This window comes from Pelophylax lessonae (assembly GCF_965119305.1).
Source record: "Pelophylax lessonae genome assembly, chromosome: 10".
Classification (NCBI taxonomy): domain Eukaryota; kingdom Metazoa; phylum Chordata; class Amphibia; order Anura; family Ranidae; genus Pelophylax; species Pelophylax lessonae.
The window spans coordinates 230,107,019-230,130,264 of record NC_138777.1 but is presented as its reverse complement, the minus strand read 5'-3'; the positions used below and the strand labels follow the sequence as shown (position 1 = coordinate 230,130,264).

The 23,246-nt window shown below is 44.8% G+C and overlaps 1 protein-coding gene across 1 annotated transcript in view; it reads left to right on the top strand.

The window, feature by feature from the left end:
* The window catches only part of PMFBP1 (polyamine modulated factor 1 binding protein 1), a 96,480-nt gene that overhangs the window by 12,879 nt on the left and 60,355 nt on the right, over positions 1-23,246 (top strand). Inside the window, exons 5-13 of the mRNA XM_082269694.1 lie at positions 1,216-1,359; positions 5,091-5,171; positions 8,919-9,002; positions 9,081-9,227; positions 10,976-11,059; positions 11,901-12,080; positions 17,998-18,186; positions 21,182-21,340; positions 21,423-21,506. Of these exons, the coding sequence (XP_082125820.1) occupies positions 1,216-1,359; positions 5,091-5,171; positions 8,919-9,002; positions 9,081-9,227; positions 10,976-11,059; positions 11,901-12,080; positions 17,998-18,186; positions 21,182-21,340; positions 21,423-21,506 (1,152 nt within the window). The remainder of the gene's footprint in view (positions 1-1,215; positions 1,360-5,090; positions 5,172-8,918; positions 9,003-9,080; positions 9,228-10,975; positions 11,060-11,900; positions 12,081-17,997; positions 18,187-21,181; positions 21,341-21,422; positions 21,507-23,246) is intronic.

Below are 23,246 nucleotides of genomic sequence, written 5' to 3'. Positions count from 1 at the left end.
ACGGACCACACCATACCCCCTAACCACACGAGCTCCAGCCCGAACACCATACAACCCCCCCCCCCCCCAGTCGCAGGCTCACTCACCCTGGACTGACATGTTAAGGGCTTCCCCTGCGTCTCCTCCCTCCTGCTCCTGCTCGGCTAATAGCATGGCTTCTCCTTTCGGCCAATCGGGAAGTGGGTCTCAGGGCTCTTATCACGTGCTTCAAAAAAAAAACCCATTGGAATCAATGCGTCCAGCACCCTGCATGTATATTAGGGGGCCGGACGCATGGATGGGGGGGAAGCGCCCCTGCGCCCCCAATGGACGGGTCGCCACTGGTCAACTGCCCACTGTGCTCAGATCAGCAGGGGATCTGTGAGCGGAACGGAATCCACCCAATGTAAAAATAGTACAGTATGTAAAGCACTGGGAAAATTGCCGCATTATAAAAATACCTGTAGTAAATAAATAAGGCCCCTTCACACGGGCTTTCCTTTCCGGTCCCTGTCAGTTTTTCAGGCGGACCTGATCGGATACTCTATGCACCCCTATGGAGCGGGGGATGTCAGCGGTGACATGTCCACTGACACCCGCTTCTCTCCGATCCGATCCTGTTTGTGAAATCCAGACGGATGGTAACCCTATTTTCCATCCGTCTGGAGGATTGCATGAAAACTAACAGGCGGTCTGTTTTCATCCGATCTCCCATAGAAATGAGAGCGGGGATCTGACAGCTCCGTCTCTGCAAAGTAAGCGGAGACGGAGCTGTCATCCGCCTGCTCAGCGGGGATCAGCGGATCGATCCCCCGCTGAGCAAAACAGAGTCCGCCGGGGGGAAAGCCTATGTGAAAGGACCCAAAGTGAGAATACTTGTCTAATTAATTTTCTTTACAATATTGCATTACAGTGCCTGGAGCCAGTAAACCTTCTCATTTCTCCTAATCAATACAATTTATATCCCTTCTCCGTTATGCTTCACTAAGCTGACCAGTCTAGACTTCTTTTTGCCTAGAACTGTTCCTGGAAAATCCAGACCAGTGAGGAGACCAGTGAGACCAGTGTACCAAGGTCTTTTCTAGATAAAAGCCTCTGGACCAGGCTCATAGGAAGACATCCAAATACAATAAGTAGACCACCACACCTTGCCATTTTTAGATAAAAGACAGACATGTAACATCCCCATGTGGCCACATTTCTGCTCACGTACCTAATAATATATTCTTTTGGCAGGTCCTGGAGAAGGACGCTCGGCTCCAAGAGCTACAAGACACCATCACAGAGCTGCACCAGGAGATTTCTCTCAAGGATTCAAAGGCTGTAATTCATCTGCAAGAGAAGCACCATCTTGAGAACCAAATTAAAGCCTTGAGCCAGGTAGAGTGTGCCTTCTGTCTATGAATCTGAGTATGTTATATTTAAACTCTCTTTCATCACATGTGTCAAACATAAGGCCCACGGGCCGAATCCGGCCCTCCAGGCCATTTCATGTGGCCCTCGCACCCAGAGGATGGAGGGGAAGTGAGATGTGAACAGCCTGTGAAAGAGAGCTGATTCTTGCAGTCTGTGCATAGCACACCTCTAATCCCTGCACTCTGTACATAGTGTACTCCTAAACTTTGCACTCTGTACACAGCAGCCCTGAACTTTGTGCTCTGTATGTAGTACACCCCTAAACTCTGCACTCTGTACACAGAGCACCCCTGAACTCTGCACTCTGTATGTAGTGCACCCCTGAACTCTGCACTCTGTACATAGTGTACTCCCGAACTCTGCACTCTGTATGTTGTGCACCCCTGAACTCTGCACTCTATACGTAGCGCACCCCTGAACTCTGCACTCTGTACGTAGCACACCCCTGAACTCTGCACTCTGTACATAGTGTACTACTGAACTTTGCACTCTGTACATAGTGTGCTCCTGAACTCTGCACTCTGTACACAGAGCACCCTTGAACTCTGCACTCTGTATGTAGTGCACCCCTGAACTCTGCACTCTGTACATAGTGTACTACTGAACTTTGCACTCTGTACATAGTGTACTCCCGAACTCTGCACTCTGTATGTAGTGCACCCCTGAACTCTGCACTCTCTACATCTGGTTATCCCTAAACTTCGCACATACCACACTCCTGGTATTTATTGCCCCTCTAAGATCCTCCCAATGTGTAATTTGGGCACACCTATTGTTCAGTGTGGTTCGGTTAGGGGGTGTGGTTGAGTTCCTGCACCAATTCTCTGAGAAAAAAAGCTGTATATATATATATATATATATATTTATATAGTCTTACAGATACAACCAACCATTTAACGACAACCATAATGCTGATGCGGCCCACAATGAAACTGAGTTTGACACCCCTGCTCTACCTGGTCATCAGTTTATCTAGAGGGCCATTGGTCTGAATTTTTGTAATCCCATCTGCACCCTGGCAACCAACTACAGTTTATGGTCCGCATTTCCCTAAATCAATATCCATTTGCTTCTGTAACTGATTCACCTCCTCTATAGATGCATGATGCATACTGAAGTCAGAGTTCCAGGAAACCGTTGTGATTGTAAAGGATCTTTTTTTTTTTTAAATAACAAACATGTTCTACTTACCTGCTGTGTGCGGTGGTTTTGCTCACTGTGTTTTTCTATTGACACACATACAGTGCAGCTCAGCCCCGCCCCCACTCCCTCATCACTGGATTTGATTGACAACAGCAGTAGTCAATTGCTCCCGCTGCTCTCACTGAGTCCAATAAGGAGGGAGAGAGCAGCAACTCCTGCTCTGGGTATACAGCGCTGGAGGGAGCTTGGGCTCAGGTAATCATTTAGGACGGGCAGGGAAGGAGCTGCTCGGCCTTTTGGCTAAGATCAAGTGTAGTATCTGTTCTTATCAGTTGGTATGGAACCTGATGGTTAGTATCGGTGGGGGCCGAAATGAACCAGGGCGCTCCGGAACAACCGGGGGACTGGGAAGTAAGCCACATCAGAGAAAGCCTGATGGGTCCATTGCCTCTGATTTGAATGGGTCCGCCCCTACCAGTTTGAAGGGAGCGAGAAAACTGGATTGGTTCCGTGGCCAGTTAGTACTGCTCCTGGATGTGATTGGTAAGGAACGGCGGATGGCAGTGGGAGGGCCTTTCCTCCTGGGTTGAATCTGGCCTTGCAAAAGGCTTGTCCCCAGTTGAAGGCAGGCTCACCCTAAGCTGTCTAAAGTTCTGATGCCTCCTGGTAGGTTAGGGCTACACTCGGTCTGGCCTTAGGGCCGGGGTAGAGAAAGCCCGTAGTGTATGTGCCCCTGGGGTGGCAGCCCAGGGGTGCCTTAATTCTCACTGGTGAGGGGCAGCTGCCTTGAGTTTTTCGGCACCATGGTCACTGCACCTACGCACACTTTTTTAAGCACCTGCCTCTTGGGCAAGGCCTTTTGGCTTCGACCAGAGGAATTTTTATTCCGGCCGGAAGGCCTGCCTTTGTTTTTCACTTAGGCACTAATTCACCTCTCCACTTCCCCTTCCCCACCTTTTTGTTTGTGTGTGTGCTTTTTCTTTGTAGTGTTTTGTCACTTCACTATCACCTTTTTCTTCCTCTGCACGACGAGTACGGTGTGGGTCTCTGGGCCTACCTTGAAAGTCTTGGGAGGGGGTGGACATGGCCTTTTGGCTTAGTTCGCCCTCTCTCATGGGGTCTCCCTTCGGGGGAGCCCCACCCAGTACTTGGGGTGGGCTGTTTCGGCAGTCCCCCTGGAGAACGGGGTTTGCCAGGTTCCGGCCAGGCAAACCATAGGAAGTACCTCAGTCCCTGTCAGGAGTCTTGCGCCCCGGGGGATCAAGGTATAGGTCCAACCTCTTCGGAGGCCAGACCATTTCACACACCCTGTGCAGTTTTTGTGTGTTCACGTTTGCGTGTGTGCACTTTTTATGCACCGGGTGAAGTCTTTTGAGTGTGTTTCACACGCTACGGGCTTTAAAAAAAAAAAGAAAAAAAAGGGAAGGAGCTGCGCCCAGGGGTGCCTCAATTCTCACCGGTGAGGGGCAGCTCACCTGAGTTTTTTGGCACCTTGGTCACTGCACCATCACACTTTTTCCACACCTGCCTCTTGGACGGGCCTTTTGGCCAGCACCAGAGGAAATTTTTATTCCTGGGCGGGGGGCCTGCCAAGGTCTTGCACTTTGACACTACCCAGCACTTCTCCCCTTCCCCTTCCCCACTCTTTTTTTTTCTTTGTTGTGTGCTCACGTTTGTCCCTTTTTTTGTTGATCACTGGCATGACCAGTATGGCGTAGGTCCTCGGGCCTGTCCTGAACGTCTTGGGAGGGGGTGTATATGGCCTTCTGGCTGAGTTCGCCCTCTCTCATGGGGTCTCCCTTCAGGGGATCCCCACCAAGTACTTAGGGTGGGCTGTTTCGGCAGTCCCCCTGGAGAACGGGGTCTGTCTGGCTTCGGCTGGGCAGCCCATAGTGAGTACCTCAATCCCTGTCAGGAGCCTTGCGCCCTGGGGGATCAAGGTAAAGGCCCTTCTTCTTCGGAGGAGGGCTATGTGTACGCCTTGTGCACTTTTTGTGTGTCTCACGTTTTGCGTGTGTGCACTTTTTTATGCACCGGGTGTAAGTCTTTTGAGTGTGTTTCACACACCACGGGCTTTAAAAAAAAGAAAAAGAAAAAAAGGGAAGGAGCTGCGCCTAAAATTTGTTTTACTAATGCAAAGAAGGCATTAAGGTAAAAAACAAACTTTAGCCTTTACAACATCCCTGATATGCTTTGGGTGTAAAATATTGTGTGTTTAATGTGTTTTAAAGTACCCACACTATGTCTATCCTACGAAACAGAGATAAGAAGAATAAAAAAAAAAAAAAAATATATATATACACACACCTTTTTTTTTTTTTTTCTCTCTCATCAAAAAGTTAATTTATCTCAGTAATTCATTTCGAAAAGTGAAACTCACATATTTTATCTCAAATAATTATTTATATATGTGTATATTATCTTTTTTGTAATTCATTTATATACTTTAACTGAGTGGGGGAGGTTAACAGAGCAGTATTACATATTCAGATGTTGCATGTATTGTCTCAGACTCAGTATTTATATTCAGTCTCTCTTTTTTTTTTTGTCAGATTGCTAACAACCCTCCAGAAACCCCTTCCACAGATACCCACGCCACAATATCCAAAAGTAATGAACTTCTGAAAGATGAGGTGTGTATATAAAGGATTTATGAAAGGTGACTGGTGGCAAACATCCAATCATCTAACTCTCCGATCTTAAATAAAAAAAAAAAAACCTTAAAAAGATATTACCACCTCTCATTTAAGGCAAAGTGGCAGTGCCTCCTGATCGCCCGCCCCCCAACAAGGTTTACTAACTGATCCACACTCCATGGCCACCTTCCCACTGTAGGAGTATACCCTGGCTAAGTCTGGTGTCAGAGTTAAGCCAAGTAGATGACATCATTTCCTGCTCATTTTGGCAGTGTTTGGTCCTGTCAAATGACTGCTTTAGCTCAGTTAACTAGAACCAATCAGATTGTGTGTTAACAAGACTGCTTGTTCATTGCTGTCTATAGCTTTATTGGTCAGGGAGAGAACCATTGTTTCTTTAACATATCTGTCAAACAACAAAGATATTGCTAGCAGTGCAGGAAGGAAAATCAAAGCCCAGTTGAAGCTTTGACAATAATTATTGTAATAGATTAAAGCGGGAAGGGAAAAGGGATGAACCCACCGCTCCAAAACAGTCCGCAGATCTGTGATCCCAGAGAGGCTGGAGAAAACCCATGCAGGGAGCTCGCTGAGGTCCGTGGCCTGGAGAGTACAAATATGCAAAAAGAGAGGATGCGGCACTTCCAAATGCAGGAAAATCGTGGCGTTTATTGCACATAAAATCATCCGACATAGACCATAGGACAACACACCATTCAGCAAACGCGTTTCACACGATAGTGCTTAACCACTTTACCACCGGAGGATTTTGCTGTCTTACGTCCAGGCCACTTTTTGCGATTTGGCGCTGTGCGACTTTAACTGACAATTGCGCGGTCGCCGTACCCAAACGATATTTATGTCCTTTTTTCCCACAAACAGAGCTTTCTTTTGGTGGTATTTGATCACCTGTGCGATTTTTTGATCGTGCGCTATAAACAAAAAAAGAGCGACGATTTTGCAAAAATAACAATATTTTTCACATTTTTTTATATGAAATTCCCCCAAAAAAATGTAAAAATCAAATTTTTTTAAAATTTTTGGCCAATTTGTTTTCTGCTACCTATGTTTGTTAAAAAAATCACAATAAGCGTATTTTGATTGGTTATTGCGTTTATGCACTAAGGGAAAGATCATTTTTGGTGTTTTTTTTTTTAACGAGTAATGGCGGCGATCTGCGATTTTTTTTTTTTTTTTTTTGCGGGACTGCGACATTGCGGCGGACAGATCGGACCCTTGACTGACATTTTTGACACTTTTGGGGGTACCAGTGACATTAATACAGTAATCAGTGCTATATATATGCACTGTAACTGTACAAATGACACTGGCAGGGAAGGGGTTAATTTTATTGGAGAGGGAGGGGTTAATGTATGCCTGGTGTTTACTGACGTGTGTGGGGGGAGGTGACTGAGTGAGTCAGGGACAGATCGCATGTTCAGCTATGCTGAACCCTGCAATCTGTCACTCCCTGTCACGGGCGGATCTCCAAACTAGATTTCCCGACGATCGGGGAAGCGCCGCCGCTCCTCCCCTGGCCCGACTCCTGCTGTGAATGAATACAGCAGAGCGCGCCTCCGGCGGCGCGGGAGCGCCGCCTACAGGGGAAGGAGTCCACCGACGTTGTACTACGTCGCTGGACGATAACGAACCACTTTGCCGCAGTAGAGCTCGAGTGAGCGGTCGGCAAGTGGTTAATCATTGCACTAATCAATGGTGTGTTGTCCTATGGTCTATGTCGGATGATTTTATGTGCAATAAACTCCACGATTTTCCTGCATTTGGAAGTGCCGAATCCTCTCTTTTTACATATTAATAATTATTGTAAATCAGCCAGGCATCATAAACAATAATAACTGAGATTTATTTTTATTTTTTTTAAAACACTTTATTCATTTTTATTTTTCAGAAAATATTTTCTTTACAAAAACAAACAAATAAATTACACATTAAAAAGAAAAGGAAATCCAATATTTAATAATATCAATTCTCGCAGTTTTTTTTCCTAGTTCCTTCTCTGTATTACCCTTCACCAAACCAACTCTGACCACTTAAGCCCCGTACACACGTACCGATCGTCGGCCGAACGATCGGCCGTCTTTTGTCCAGGGCTGTCGTGTCTGTTGAAAACTGCAAAAGACTGCACACGAATTTTGTCGGCCAACAACAGCCGACTGCAGAAGTGATGTCATGTGATGGTTAACTTTCCTGTTTTTTTTCTTTTCTGAGCATGCCCAGTCTTGCAAATCTGCTGTCTGTCGGCCGAATTCTGTACTGACTGGCGAACAATCGGCCGTTCTGGTGTCGGCATACAAAAATTTTAATGCCTGCACGACAGATTCTGTTCGGCCGAAAATGCGCTGTCGGCTGTCGGAAGCATCATACTAACAAGCCAACAATCGGCCGATCAGTCGTCGGCTGAATATTTACGGCCGATAATCGGTACGTGTGTACGGGGCTTAAGTTCCTCTTCCTGCTTCATTCATTATCAATTTCTCACTTCCACCACTCTCTCTTAGTATATAAGCTTTTTGTTCTCCAATCAATCAAAATCTGGAGTCTTATGCCCCATACACATGTGCAGATTATCTGCAGACTTTTGTCTGCAGACTTACCAAAACCATATAATATGAGGTCAAACCTAAACACTTTCAATTTGTATGCAATCTGGCAGGCCCTTGCACTACATAGAAAAGGTAAGTCTGCAGACAAAAGTCTGCAGATAATCTGCACGTGTGTATGGGGCATTAGATGTGAAACATAGCATGAAAAAAATAAAAATTGTAACCGAAGAGATAAAAAAAAAAGGGGGAAAATAAATGAATAAGGTAAAAAATAACCTGGGATGATCACAGAGCTCATGTGATCCTTCTATATAGGATAACATGTCTCTATGGTCATCTCAGAAGCCACGCCCCCCAGTTAGAATCACTCCCCTAGGCTCACATTTAACCCCTTGATAGAGTGCGTGTGATCCTGCTATGTAGGATCACAGGTCTCTGTGATCATTTCACAAGCCCCGCCCGCTTACAGTTAGAATCACTTCCCTAGGCTCACATTTAACCCCTTAATCACCCACAGGGTTAACCCCTTCCCTGCCAATGTAAGTACAGTAACAGTGTATATTTTTAGCACTGATTACTGTAGTAAGGTCACTGGTACCCCCAAAAGTGTCAAAAATGTCAGTTAGGGGTCCGATCTGTCCACCGCAATGTCGCAATCCTGCAAAAAATTGCAGATCGCCGCCATTAGTAGTAAAGAAAAAACAATAAAAATAACAAATCTTCCTGTAGTTAGTTAGTTAGTACTTTTGCGCAAACCAATCAAAATACGCTTATTGCGATTTTTTTTTTTTTTTTTTTTTACCAAAAATATGTAGCAGAAAACAAATTGGCCTAAAATGTTAAAAAATTTAGATTTTTCTTTTTTTTTCTTTTTTCGGAATGTTATATAGCAGAATGTGAAAAATATTGTTTTTTTTTCAGAATTGTCGCTCTTTTTTTGTTTTATAGCGCAAAAAAAAAAAAAAAATCGCACAGGTGATCAAATACCACCAAAAGAAAGCTCTGTTTGTGGGAAAAAAAGGACATCAGTTTTATTTGGGTACAGCGTCGCACGACCGCGCAATTGTCCGTTAAAAATAACACAGTGCCGAATCGCAAAATATGGCCTGGTCATTAAGGGGGCAAATCCTTCCGGTCCAGAAGTGGTTAACCAGCTCTCTTCTCTTTTCTGTTCCATTAGTTGGATCGTAGAAACACGGAGCTAAGGGAAGCTCAGAGTGAACTGCTTACATTACAGAACACCAGAGATGTCCTCTCCTCCGAGGTAAGACGGTTCCTATCTTCTTTCTGCTCAGTCCTGATTCCACTGCAGGCTCCTCACTGCTGTCCTTCTATTTTGCAGCTTGATGTTCAGGAACAGCAACTGTACAGACTGCAGAGAGAGCTAAAGGAGAGACAAGAGGAGCTGCAGCAGAGACATGTCAGAATACAACAGCTTCATAAAGACCTGAATACCTCATCTACCCAAAGAGATGAGGCCCATCGACAGGTAATGTCAGCAACCCCCCCTATAACAGAGTGCAAGTACAGTGTTGTTTGGTTATCATGTAATATTCTATTACAAATCGCAGATTAGTTCTCCTTATCTGTCTGAAAAAATAAATAAATACTGAGTTCTTTCATAGTTTTTCGTAGTGAGGTTGAATAAAGACAATAGTCCATCCAGTTCAACCTGTGTAGGTGTGTGTGGCTGTAATCATCTCACATACCCCTGAATGTTCTGATACTTGAGATGTACGTCTAAGAGTCTTTTGAAAGCCACCATACTTCCCGCAGAAACCACCTCTTGTGGTAGAGAATTCCACAATCTTGCAGCCCTAACAGTAAAGAACCCCCCACGTTGCCTGAGGTTAAAACGCTTCTCCTCTAATCGCATTGTATGCCCTCAAGTCCTCATGCAATCCTTTCGACTGAATAGCTTTTTTTCTATGCTGAGATCACCATTGAGATATTTATAAATTGCTATCATGTCCCCTCTCAGGCGTCTCTTCTCCAGGGAGAATAAATCAAGCGATTGCAGACGCTCTTCATAATTAAGGTCCTCCAATCCCCTAATTAGTTTAGTTGCCCTTCTCTGCACTCTCTCCAGCTCCAACACATCCCTCTAATTGTTCTAATTGGTTACTGAGATTTACAATACAATATTGATCAACCAGGAGACAGGGGTTTGGATAAAGTATACTGTGTGTGGACCCTCATCTTATAAAACAACACATTCAGGTGGCCATAAAGCCTAAACATTTTTTACCTTAGTGCATTCCTTGCATTGCCCGTCTGAAGTAGCTCCCTCCCCTCACTTCCTGGTCTCACAGGCTTTGCTGAGGCAGTGCGAACCATTGGCTCCCACTGCTGTCAATCAAAGCCTGTGAGGCTGAGCCCTGCTGTCTGTGTCTATAGTGCAAGCAGCCTGGCTCAGGAGCAAGCCCTCACGAGTGCCTCCATGGGAGCCAGATGCGTCAGGGTACCTGAGAAGAGGAGGTTCAGGGCTGCTCTGTGCAATTCTGGGAGGCAGAGAAACAGCAGTAGACTGATCTCAAAGCTGTGCAGGAGGGCATGTCAGCAGAAGTCTGACCACTGGAGTACAGGGAAACTATGCTTCCAAGTAGAACACAAATAATACAACTATCCAGAAAATCCTGAAGGTGAATGTGCAGCCATCAGTTCGTGACCTCAAGTGGACTTGGGTAATGCAGCAGAACAATGATCCGAAACACACCAGCAAGTCTGAATAGCTAAAAAAAAAAACAAAATTAAGGTTTTGGAGTGGCCAAGTCAAAGTCCGGACTTAAATCTGATTGAGATGCTGTGACATGACCTTAAACAGGCCATTCATGCTGGAAAACCCTCCAATGTGGCTGAATTAAAACAATTCTGCAAAGTGGAATACACCAAAATTCCTCCACAGCGTTGTGAAAGACTCATTGCCAAGGGTGGCACAACAACGTATTAGGGTTAGGGGGGGCAATTTTTTACACAGGGCCAGGCAGGTTTGGACACCTCTTTTCCCTAAATAAATGAAATCATCATTTAAAAACGGCATTTTGTATTTACTCGGGTTATCTTGGTGCAATATTAAAATGTGTTTGTTCTGAATCATTTAAGTGTGACAAATATCCAAAAAATTAAAAAAAAATCAGGAAGGGGCAAATACTTTTTCACAGCACTGTACAGGTGTGTATCTCTTAGGGGGTAATGTGATGGCTTCACTTTACATTATTCCTTATGTTCCATTTATAGTTATCTGAATCCAACCTGCGCCTGTCCCAGGTGGAAGGGGAGAACTATGCCTTGAGAGTGCGCCAGCGGGAGCTGGAGGCAGAGGTAAGGATTGGCTGTGACCTGAGGCTATTCAGACACAATAAGAGATCTTTGATGTGTATAAATGACAGTCTGTCCATTGCTGAGATCCAGGGGTGTAACTACAGGGGTTGCAATTGCAACCGGGCCCCATGCACCAGGAGGCCTGTGCAGCTCCCCTGTACACCTGGATAGGAGGGGCGGCGGGGGCAGCATGTAGAGAAATCACTGTCCTCCTTTTTCCTCCTGTAGCTGCAGGAGGAAAATGGAGGAGATTGGTTCTTCTGTATGCTGCCCCCACCACTCCTCCTCCTGTCTCTGGGCCCCTGTGTGCTCCCCTGATCCCCCCCCCCCTACTGTGCTGCCCCCCTCCCCTCTCCTGCCGGCTGCTGCAGGGGATGTGTCACAATAGAGAACCAGGAAGGGGTCGGTAAATATGTAATTTACCAGCTCCTTCCTTTTCTGAATGGACAGAGTCATAGTCAGTGACACTGTAAAAAAATAAAATAAAATGATAAAAAATAATACAATTAAAATACCAAAAAATAAAAACTACTGACACCAGTGGGTGAACTTCCAGGATCGCAAAGGTCACACTTGCGACCGGGCCCTGCATTCCACCACCGTGGGGAGGCCCCAAGATGGCAGGAAGGGGGCCCACTGCAGAACTTGTGAAAGGGTCCCGCTGTGGGACCGTGATAAAGGGCCCTGCAACAAGAGTAAAGGGCCCCAGGATCAGTGGGAAGAGCCTCAGGCTTGAAGGGAAGGGCCCCCGGCCAGGGGTTCCGGGGGCCCTTCATGGTTTCTTGCAGCGGGGCCCTGAAGGTTCTAGTTATGCCTCTACTGAGATCTTTTTTTTCTGCAGATTGATAAACTTAGAGAAGGATCTTTGTACATGCCAAGAGAAGAACCTGCCCAGGCGTCATGGGACCAGCATCACCGGGACCAGCTAGAAGATCAGCTACTGAGAGCAGAGAGTACAGAACGGGAACATCTGATGCTAATACACAGACTGAGGGCAGAGCTGCAGGAAGCCATGTTCACGGTGATTATATTATGCTATGTATTCAGATATACAGTGCCTTGAAAAAGTATTCATACCCTTTGAAATTTTTGACATTTTGTCATATTACAACAAAAAACGTAAATGTTTTTTATTGGGAATTTATGTGATAGACCGACACAAAGTGGCACATCATTGTGAAGTGGAAGGAAAATGATAAATGGCTTTCAACATTTTTTACAAATAAATACATATGTGAAAATGGTGGCATGCATTTGTATTCAGCCCCCTTTACTCTGATACCCCCTAACTAAAATCGAATGGAATAAATTGCCTCCAGAAGTCACCTAATTAGTAAATAGAGTCCACCTGTGTGTAATTTAATCTCAGTATGAATACAGCTGTTCTGGGAAGCCCTCAGAGGTTTGTTGGAAAATCTTAGTGAACAAACCGCATCATGAGGGCCAAGGAACACACCAGACAGGTCAGAGATAAAGTTGTGGAGAAGTTTAAACCAGGGTTATGTTATAAAAAAAATCTCCCAAGCTTTGAACAATTCACAGAGTGCTGTTCAATTCATCATGGGAAAATGCAAAGAGAACGGGACAACTGCAACCAGACATGGCCGTCCACCTAAACTGACAGGTGGGGCAAGGAGAGACTTCATCAGAAAAGCAGCCAAGAGGCCCATGGGAACTCTGGAGGAGCTATGATGTTTAATTTAATCTCAATATGAATACAGCTGTTCTGTAAAGCCCTCTGAGGTTTGTTAGAGAACCTTAAATGGGGTACACTCTATAAGAAAAGCTGGTGAACGATTGTCCGATTTTCCTTGTTGTTTCACAGCAAATCAGAACGAAAATTTTCGTACGACAAAGGCCTTTTTTTTGTTGTTTATTGTTTCCGATCATGCGCAGTCTTTCTTTTCTGATTTTTCTTGTACAAATTCTGCCGAAAACGGTAAAAATTAAACTAAAATCGTTAGTTTTTTCCCGTACGATAAAAATTGTGGAGTTTGTCCCTTTGAGAATTTTCATACGAAAATTCTGAATCGTCTGTAGAAAGTTCTGTACACACTATACGAAAATCGTAAGAAAATTCTGTGGACGAAAATGTTCGCCCAATTTTCTTATAGTGTGTTCGAGCCTTTAGTGAACAAACATAATCATGAAGTCCAAGGAACACCCCAGACAGGTCAGGGATAAAGTTGTGGAGAAGTATAAAGCAGGGTTAGGTTATAAAAAAATCTCCCAAGCTTTGAACATATCACGGAGCGCTGTTCAATCCATCATCCGAAAATGGAAAGAGTATGGACAACTGCAACCCTACCAAGACATGGCCGTCCACCTAAACTGACCGGCTGAGCAAGGAGAGCATTCATCAGAGAAGCAGCCAAGAGGCCCATGGGAACTCTGGAGGAGCTGCAGAGATCCACAGCTCAGGTGGGAGAATCTGTCCACAGGACAACTATTAGTCATCACTCCACAAATCTGCCCTTTATGGAAGAGTGAGAAGAAGAAAGCCATTGGTGAAAGAAATCCATAAGAAGTCCTGTGTGCAGTTTGTGAGAAGCCATGTGGGGGACACAGCAAACATGTGGAAGAAGGAGCTCTGCTCCGATGAGACCAAAATTGAACTTTTTGGCCTAAAAGCAAAACGCTATTTGTGGGGGAAAACTAACACTGCACATCACCCTGAACACACCATCCCCACCGTGAAACATGGTGGTGGCAGCATCACGTTGCGGGGGTGCTTTTCTTCAGCAGGGACAGGGAAGCTGGTCAGAGTTGATGGGAAGATGGATGGAGCCAAATACAGGGCAATCATAGAAGAAAACCTGTTAGAGTCTGCAAAAGACTTGAGACTGGGGCGGAGGTTCACCTTCCAGCAGGACAACGACCCGAAACACCCAGCCAGAGCTACAATGGAATGGTTTACATCAAAGCATATTCATGTGTTAGAATGGCCCAGTCACAGTCCAGACCTAAATCACATTAAGAATCTGTGGCAAGATTTGAAAATTGCTGTTCACAGACGCTCTCCATCCAATCGGACAGAGCTTGAGATATTTTGCTAAGAAGAATGGGCAAAAATGTCCTCTCTAGATTTGCAAAGCTGGTAGAGACATCCCCAAAAAGACTTGCAGCTGTAATTGCAGGGAAAGGCGGTTCTACAAAGTATTGACTCCGGGGGGTGAATACAAATACAGCCACACTTTTCACAGATTTATTTGTAAAAGATTTTGAAAACCATTTCTCATTTTCCTTCCACTTCACAATTATGTGCCGCTTTGTGTCGGTCTATCACATAAAATCCCAATAAAATACATTTAAATTTTTGGTTGTAACATGACAAAATGTGCAAAATTTTAAGGGGTATGAATACTTTTTCAAGGCACTGTACATGTTTGCTTGCAGGCATCTTCTCCTAGGCAGATCCATATAATGCTGCTGTGTGTGGAAGGTTTGGAAGGAATTAAAGTACAGAGCGGCCATTGGTTGCCTCTTTTGGCTGGCTTCCTTTCTCGGGATAGGGTGGTCACTTCCTCACAATCCTCTCTCCACCGTCACGATAAGGTACGTGTATAAAATAAACACAGCGATCTGGTGCTCTCTGTAACAACTACTTTATTGGGGTAAAAATACAGCAAAACACTCGCATGGACTGGTGCAGACATGGACAGCGATATGGGTGCTACAGCCTGTGCAGGCTCCTCCCCCGTACGCGTTACGTCGAAACCACGACTTCTTCAGCAGGGCCCCCAGATAGCTGTGTTTATTTTTTACATGTACCTTATCGTGACGGTGGAGAGAGGATTGTGAGGAAGTGACCACCACCCTATCCCCTTCACTGTGTCAGTGACACTGCGGATCTGGCCATTATATCCTACCTGAAGCACCTTTATCCAGAGGGAGGACAGGAGGAAGTAACCTATCCGTACCTATCAGCACCTATGCATGCAAAAAGCGGGTTTGGCTCATTATAACTTGTGAGCCAAACCAGGAGGTGAGCGGCCTGCATTACCATTAATGCACCAAGTCACTTTATGATATTAAAGCACCAGCACTTGGTCACTTGATACCAACACAGCATAGAAGAAATTACCCGCTTTTTATGGACTTTTTGCACCAATTTTAATTTCCATTTGTGTATGCTTATGCGTGATCATTAGATACAGTGCATTGCGAAAGTATTCGGCCCCCTTGAACTTTTCGACCTTTCAGGCTTCAAACATAAATATATAAAACTGTAATTTTTTTTGAAGAATCAACAAGTGGGACACAATCATGAAGTGGAACGAAATTTATTGGATATTTCAAACTTTTTTAACAAATAAAAAACTGAAAAATTGGGCGTGCAAAATTATTCAGCCCCTTTACTTTCAGTGCAGCAAACTCTCTCCAGAAGTTCAGTGAGGATCTCTGAATGATCCAATGTTGACCTAAATGACTAATGATGATAAATAGAATCCACCTGTGTGTAATCAAGTCTCCATATAAATGCACCTGCACTGTGATAGTCTCAGAGGTCCGTTTAAAGCGCAGAGAGCATCATGAAGAACAAGGAACACACCAGGCAGGTCCGAGATACTGTTGTGGAGAATTCTAAAGCCGGATTTGGATACAAAAAGATTTCCCAAGCTTTAAACATCCCAAGGAGCACTGTGCAAGCGATAATATTGAAATGGAAGGAGTATCAGACCACTGCAAATCTACGAAGACCTGGCCGTCCCTCTAAACTTTCAGCTCATACAAGGAGAAAACTGATCAGAGATGCAGCCAAGAGGCCCATGATCACTCTGGATGAACTGCAGAGATCTACAGCTGAGGTGGGAGACTCTGTCCATAGGACAACAATCAGTCGTATACTGCACAAATCTGGCCTTTATGGAAGAGTGGCAAGAAGAAAGCCATTTCTTAAAGATATCCATAAAAAGTGCATTTAAAGTTTGCCACAAGCCACCTGGGAGACACCAAACATGTGGAAGAAGGTGCTCTGGTCAGATGAAACCAAAATCAAACTTTTTGGCAACAATGCAAAACGTTATGTTTGGTGTAAAAGCAACACAGCTCATCACCCTGAACATACCATCCCCGCTGTCAAACATGGTGGTGGCAGCATCATGGTTTGGGCCTGCTTTTCTTCAGCAGGGACAGGGAAGATGGTTAAAATTGATGGGAAGATGGATGGAGCCAAATACAGGACCATTCTGGAAGAAAACCTGATGGAGTCTGCAAAAGACCTGAGACTGGGACGGAGATTTGTCTTCCAACAAGACAATGATCCAAAACATAAAGCAAAGTCTACAATGGAATGGTTCACAAATAAACATATCCAGGTGTTAGAATGGCCAAGTCATAGTCCAGACCTGAATCCAATTGAGAATCTGTGGAAATAACTGAAAACTGCTGTTCACAAACGCTCTCCATCCAACCTCACTGAGCTCGAGCTGTTTTGCAAGGAGGAATGGGCAAAAATTTCAGTCTCTCGATGTGCAAAACTGATAGAGACATACCCCAAGCGACTTACAGCTGTAATCGCAGCAAAAGGTGGCGCTACAAAGTATTAACTTAAGGGGGCTGAATAATTTTGCACGTCTAATTTTTCAGTTTTTTATTTGTTAAAAAAGTTTGAAATATCCAATAAATTTTGTTCCACTTCATGATTGTGTCCCACTTGTTGTTGATTCTTCACAAAAAATTACAGTTTTATATCTTTATGTTTGAAGCCTGAAATGTGGCAAAAGGTCGCAAAGTTCAAGGGGACCGAATACTTTCGCAATGCACTGTATATTAATTCGCACGAGCACTTATTGTGACACTATTAATTTATTGAAGTATTCTCATCATTCACGGAATTCGTTTTTGATCACCTGGATCAGTTTATTATCACAGAATTTAAGAGCACTCGCACCTTTATTGTGATACATATTTATATATATTTATTTATTTATTCACATATATTTTTTGTCATTTGATAAACACTTTGCTTGTATTTATTGTATTTATCCTTTGGCGCTACATACCTTATACTTTCTGGAATATCTTGGTGTTAGGTGAATGCACTTTATGTTGGCAGCCATAGGTCCCCTTATCTGGCTATTAAGCAATTAATTGGGGTCTTAAATTTTTTTATATTGGTCAGCGCTGATTAATCATTTTTATAGAAGGAAATGCTTTGTTCATATTTCATGTCTGAGAATTACAGCCACTTTAACAGCTTTTGGGCCCAGCATGCCTTTACCCACATTTGTAGAGCTTCGGAAACGCTTGGGATCCTTAAAGTGATTGTAAAGTATAGTTTAAAAAATAAAAAAACGTTATACTTCCCTGCTCTGTGCGGTTGGTTATGCACAGGGCAGCACGGATCCCCCTCTTCTCAGGTCCCTCTTCTGTGCTCCTGGCCCCTCCCTCCTGTTGAGTTCCCCCACTGTGGGGGCACCCGAGCCGAGTCACAGCTCCCTGTGTCCATTCAGAGACGGAGCCGTGACCCGGCCCCACCCCCTCTCTCTCTCCTAAATGGCTGACTGACTTTGATTGACAGCAGTGGGAGCCAATCACGCTGCGCTACTGTCTCAGCCAATCAGAAGGCGGGGAGTCCCGGGCACCTGAGACACTCCATCGCTGGATAAAGATGGGCTCAGGTAAGTATTGGGGCTGCTGCACACAGAAGGTTTTATTATCTTAATGCATAGAATGCATCTTCTACCCTTACAATCCCTTTAATGCCTAGATCACCCCAATATGCAAATTTAAACATTTTCTAGCAGCGTTGGTTTCTGTCTCTTGCACCTTCCTGTAGGCTCATAGGGTGTCCTAGTTAGCCAACAGAAGGATAAAATAGCAGGAAGGCCAGCTGGCTGCACTGTTTTTTTTAAAATGAACAGCTAAAAGCTGATTTGTGATTGGTTGGTGGTTACTGCACACTCCTGTCTCATGATGCTGCTCTGCCCTTCTAGCTGGGTACCATGCAAGAGGAGCTGCAAGGGACACAGGCAGAGGCCGCCTCTCTGCGGGGGAGATATAGCAGCTGTCAGAGAGAAGCAATGGAGCTACAGCAACGAGTTCTGGAGCAGGAGAGGAAGAATGCAGACCTGCAGAGGGAGCACCGCGGCACACTGGAGAGTCTACACAGAGCCAGGGAACAGGTCAGTGCTACACCACCTCCTGCTAACTCCATAGTAATGCTAATAAGGCAGTAATAAACCAGAATTTTTTTTAACCCATCTGGGCCCCCTGATGAGTTATGCCATAGTGTGCACCGCATACTAGCACATTATGGCAGACTTGCCTATTAAATGAAGCCCTCCAGTGCTGAACTGTCACCGATCCTGCTGGTCCCAGGAGCTTTCACTTTCACCCGGACTTCCTTTTGGGTTCTGTCTCTTCGTCTGCTTGAAAGGCCGGGACATGATGACGCCAATCGTTTTTTTTTGTCTTCTACTGTCCCATCTATGGGGATGGGGACAGAAAGATACTCATTGGTACACCGCTACCCGGGGGGGCTGCATTGACTGGACATCTGAAGGTGCCAGAAAACATGCGAGACTAGTCTCTAATTTTTTCCCAAATTGGGTGATTTTTTTTTTTGTTTTTTTTTGCTTATTCAGCATCCACAGACACTGTCAGCCATGGCTCCTCAGGGAATGGATACCGATTGGACAGTTTGGTGATTGCAGGGAACCTCTCCTGCCTCTCTCCATAGCCTCAAAGCAATCATATGGTGCACTGATATAGTTTTCATTTTATTTCGGCTCACCCATGCCTGTTTATATAACTTGAGTTACATAGTTAGTCAGGTTAATAAAAGACACAAGAAAGAAAGAAAACCCAACCATACAATCCCATATACACAATTCTGTACCCGCAGGTGATCCAGAGGAAGACGAAAAACCCCAGCAAAGAATGATCCAATGTACTACAGCAGGGGAAAAAATTCCTTTCTGATCCCCCAAGAGGCAATCGGATATCTCCTGGATCAACTTTACCTATAAATATTAGTACCCATTTATATTATGTAAGCCCCTGGCCCTTTTTAAAGCAATCTAGCGAGCTGGCCAGAACCCCCTCTGGAGGGAGTCTATTCCACATTATCACAGCTCTTACTGTGAAGAAACCTTTCCATATTTGGAGACAAAATCTGTTTTCCTCTAGATGTAAAGAGTTACCCCCTTGTCCTCTGTGATGGCCTTAAAGTGAACAACTTAACACCAAGTTTACTATATGGACCCCTTATGTATTTATACATGGTGATCATATCCCCCCTTAATCTCCTCTTCTGAAGAGAGAATAAATTCAGTTCCTCTAATATTTCTCATAGCTGAGCTCCTCCATGCCTCTTATCAGTTTGGTTGCCCTTCTCTGCACTTTCTCCAGTTCCCGATTATCCTTTTTGAGAACTGGTGCCCAAAATTTAACTGCATATTCCAGATGAGGTCTTATTAATGATCTGTAAAATTATCTCTCTCTCTCTCTCTCTCTCTCTCTCTGGAGTCGATACCTCTCCTAATACAAGAAAGGACTTTGCTTGCTTTGGAAACCGCAGCTTGGCATTGCATGTTATTATTAAGCTTAGGATCTACCAGAACACCCAGATCCTTCTCCGCTATGGATTCCCCCAGATCCTTCTCCACTATGGATTCCCCCAGATCCTTCTCCGCTATGGATTCCCCCAGATCCTTCTCCACTATGGATTCCCCCAGATCCTTCTCCGCTATGGATTCCCCCAGATCCTTCTCCACTATGGATTCCCCCAGATCCTTCTCCGCTATCGATTCCCCCAGATCCTTTTCTGCCATGGATTCCCCCAGATCCTTTTCTGCCATGGATTCCCCCAGATCCTTTTCTGCCATGGATTCCCCCAGATCCTTCTCTGCCATGGATTCCCCCAGATCCTTCTCTGCCATGGATTCCCCCAGATCCTTCTCTGCCATGGATTCCCCCAGATCCTTCTCCGCTATGGATTCCCCCAGTTCTACTCCCCTTAGTATGTATGATGCATATTCTTACACCCCAAGTGCATAACTTTACATTTATTAACATTAAACCTCATTTGCCACATAGTTGCCCAATGAAAGAGTTCCTCTTTTATAAATTTGCCTGACATTGTTTTACAATTATTTTACTTTTTCATCACAAAATAGGAATAGAAATTGTATTTCTTTAAGATATTAAAGAGGTTGTAAACCCTCTTGTATAACTTTTACCTATAGGTAAGCCTATATTAAGGCTTACCTATAGGTGCTATAAATATCTCCCAAACTTGCACCGTTTAGGAGATATTTACAGCGCAAACTGCTGATGACGTCATCGGCGCAGGCGCTCTGAGGGAACGGCCACCCGTGCCGTTCCTTCAGAGCTCAGTGCCGTGAACGGCGGCTCCCGCGCGCATGCGCGGGAGTGATGTAATCGCGCCTCCGGCCAATCAGATGGCCGGAGGACGCGAACCCGGAAGCGGGACGGCAGGACATGTCGCCGTCCTGTCGCTGAGGTGGCGGCACGGCGGGGGCTTCGTTTTAAGGTAAGTACTACATAATGAGCTAGTATGCGATGCATACTAGCTCATTATGCCTTTCTCTTTACAGGGATTTTTTTTTCTCTGTTTTTTTTTTGACTTTACTTCCTCTTTAATGTGGTTTTATTAAGTACAAAGTTTATTCTGCTTTGTCAGAATCATTATTTATAGTAGGGAGGTCTTGTTGCTGGGGTACCTATAGCCATGTCCAGGCCAGGACAAGGGGTGGGCAGGAGGGAAAGCTGCCCTGGGGCGCAGAGAAGCAAGGAGGCATAAAATAAATGCGGGATCCGTTCTATGGCAGGTGGGGGGGGGGGCGCAATTCTGGATCCTGGATCCGCCCAGGTGGATGAGCGTTGCAGCCTGCAATGCTCATCAGTGTATTCAAGTCTTCCCCACTGTTAGAATACAATAGCTCAGTGGGGAGAATTCCCCCATCCACCAAGAATGTGTGGATATGGGAACCCTGTACACTTTTTAGTTAAACCTGCTGGTTGAACAAAAAAAAAACTGACTAATAATCTATGGGCTGCTTTGGAGATAATGTGAAGTATCACTTTTGGGTATGGTAATGCTTTGCTGTAAGTTTAGCTAATGTTGTCCCCCCCCCCCCCCCCATTCCTCCTAAGCTTGTGAATCTGGAGCAGTCGGTGCAGGAACTCCAAGAGGAAAAAGTCCGACTTCAGGAGCACAGTCATCAGCTGGAGAAGGAGACTGGAGCCTTGCATGCCGAGCTGGAGACTCAGAGCTTAGCCTTAGGAGAGCACAACGCCGTGGTGGAAAGTAAAGTATGTGCACAGTGATGGCCATTTACACTTTTACCTAAAAAGTAAATTTCTGTGTTACTGACAAATGTTTTCTATGTTTCAGCTAAACCAGAAGGAGCAGCAGGTGGACCGTCTGCGTAGAGAAGTGCAGACTATGAAGAGGCAGCTGCAAAATGCAGAAGACAAGGTGAGAATTATTGTTTAATCCTTTAAGGTGCTTACACTGTAGATGTACCGCCCCAATGTTATCACAGAATCACTGCTATAGATTATTCTGATTGGTCAGTAATCGTGTGACAAAGCAATGCCATAGAAATGCTTGATCTGCTCCATCACTTTTGGGCCTTAATAGTTTTTCTGGCAATGACTCAAACACACACACAAGGGGGTATTGTGCAAATGACAGTCATATCTGATTACCTTCTACAGTGGATTTATGCAGCTGAACAGCCAATTTATCGATAACTGTTGTTTGAAAAAATTGCATATATTTTAAACTTTACAATACACATGTACAATTATCCCTAGACCTATATATACTATACCAGGGATCCTCAAACCGCGGCCCTCCAGGTGTTGCAGAACTACACATCCCATGAGACATTATAAAACTCTGACATTCACAGACATTGTAGTTCCTGAACAACTGGAGGGCCATAGTTTGAAGACCCCTGTACTATACTATACTATACTATACTATACTATACTATATTGTCAAAAGTATTGGGACACCTGCCTTAACACACACATGAACTGTATTGGCATCCCAGTCTTTTGCAGCTATAACAGCTTCAACTTTTCTGGGAAGGCTGTCCACAAGGTTTAGGAGTGTGTCTATGGGAATGTTTGACTATTCTTCCAGAAGCACATTTGTGAGGTCAGGTACTGAGAAGGCCTGGCTCGCAGCCTGCGCTCTAAATAATCTCAAAGGTGTTTTATTGGGTTGGGTTTAGGACTCAGTGCAGGCCAGTCTCCACCCCAAACTCACTCATTCATGTCTTTATGGACCTTGCTTTGTGCACTGGTCCAAATCATTTGGTGGAGGGTGGGTTCAATATTAGGTTGGCTCATCCTTTGCAGCTGTAACAGCTTCAACTCTTCTGGGAAGGCTGTCCACAAGGTTTAGGAGTGTGTCTATGGGAATGTTTGACCGTTCTTCCTGAAGCGCTTTTGTGACAATGGAGAGAAGGCCTGGCTCGCAGTCTGTGCTCTAATTCATCCCCAAGGTGTTCTATCGGGTTAAGTTCAAGACTCTGTGCTGGCCAGTAGAGTTACTCCACCTCAAACTTGCTCATCCATGTCTTTATGGACCTTGCTTTGTGCACTGGTGTGCAGTCATGTTGGAACAGGAAGGGGCCGTCCCCAAACTGTTCCCACAAAGTTGGGAGCATGAAATTGTCCAAAATATCTTGGTATGCTGACACCTTAAGAGTTCCCTTCACTGGAACTAAGGGGCCAAGCCCAACCCCTCAAAAACAACCCCACACCATAATCCCCCCTCCACCAAATGATTTAGACCAATGCACAAAGCAAGGTCCATAAAGAAATGGATGAGTAAGTTTGGGGTGGAGGAACTTGACTGGCCTGCACAGTCTAGAACAGCTTTTGAGAAGAATTAAAGCGCAGACTGCGAGCCAGGCCACTCTTCGTCCAACATCAGTGCCTGACCTTACAAATGCGCTTCTGGAAGAATGGTCAAACATTCCCATAGACACTCCTAAACCTTGTGGACAGCCTTCCCAGAAGAGTTGAAGCTGTTATAGCTGCAAAGGTTGGGCCAACCTAATATTGAATCCTACGGACTAAGACTGGGATGCCATTAATGTTCATGTGTGTGTAAAGGCAGGTGTCCCAATACTTTTGGTAATATAGTGTATATCGTAATCCATAAGGTTGCTACACCGAGTTACAGATAAATTGCCAGATA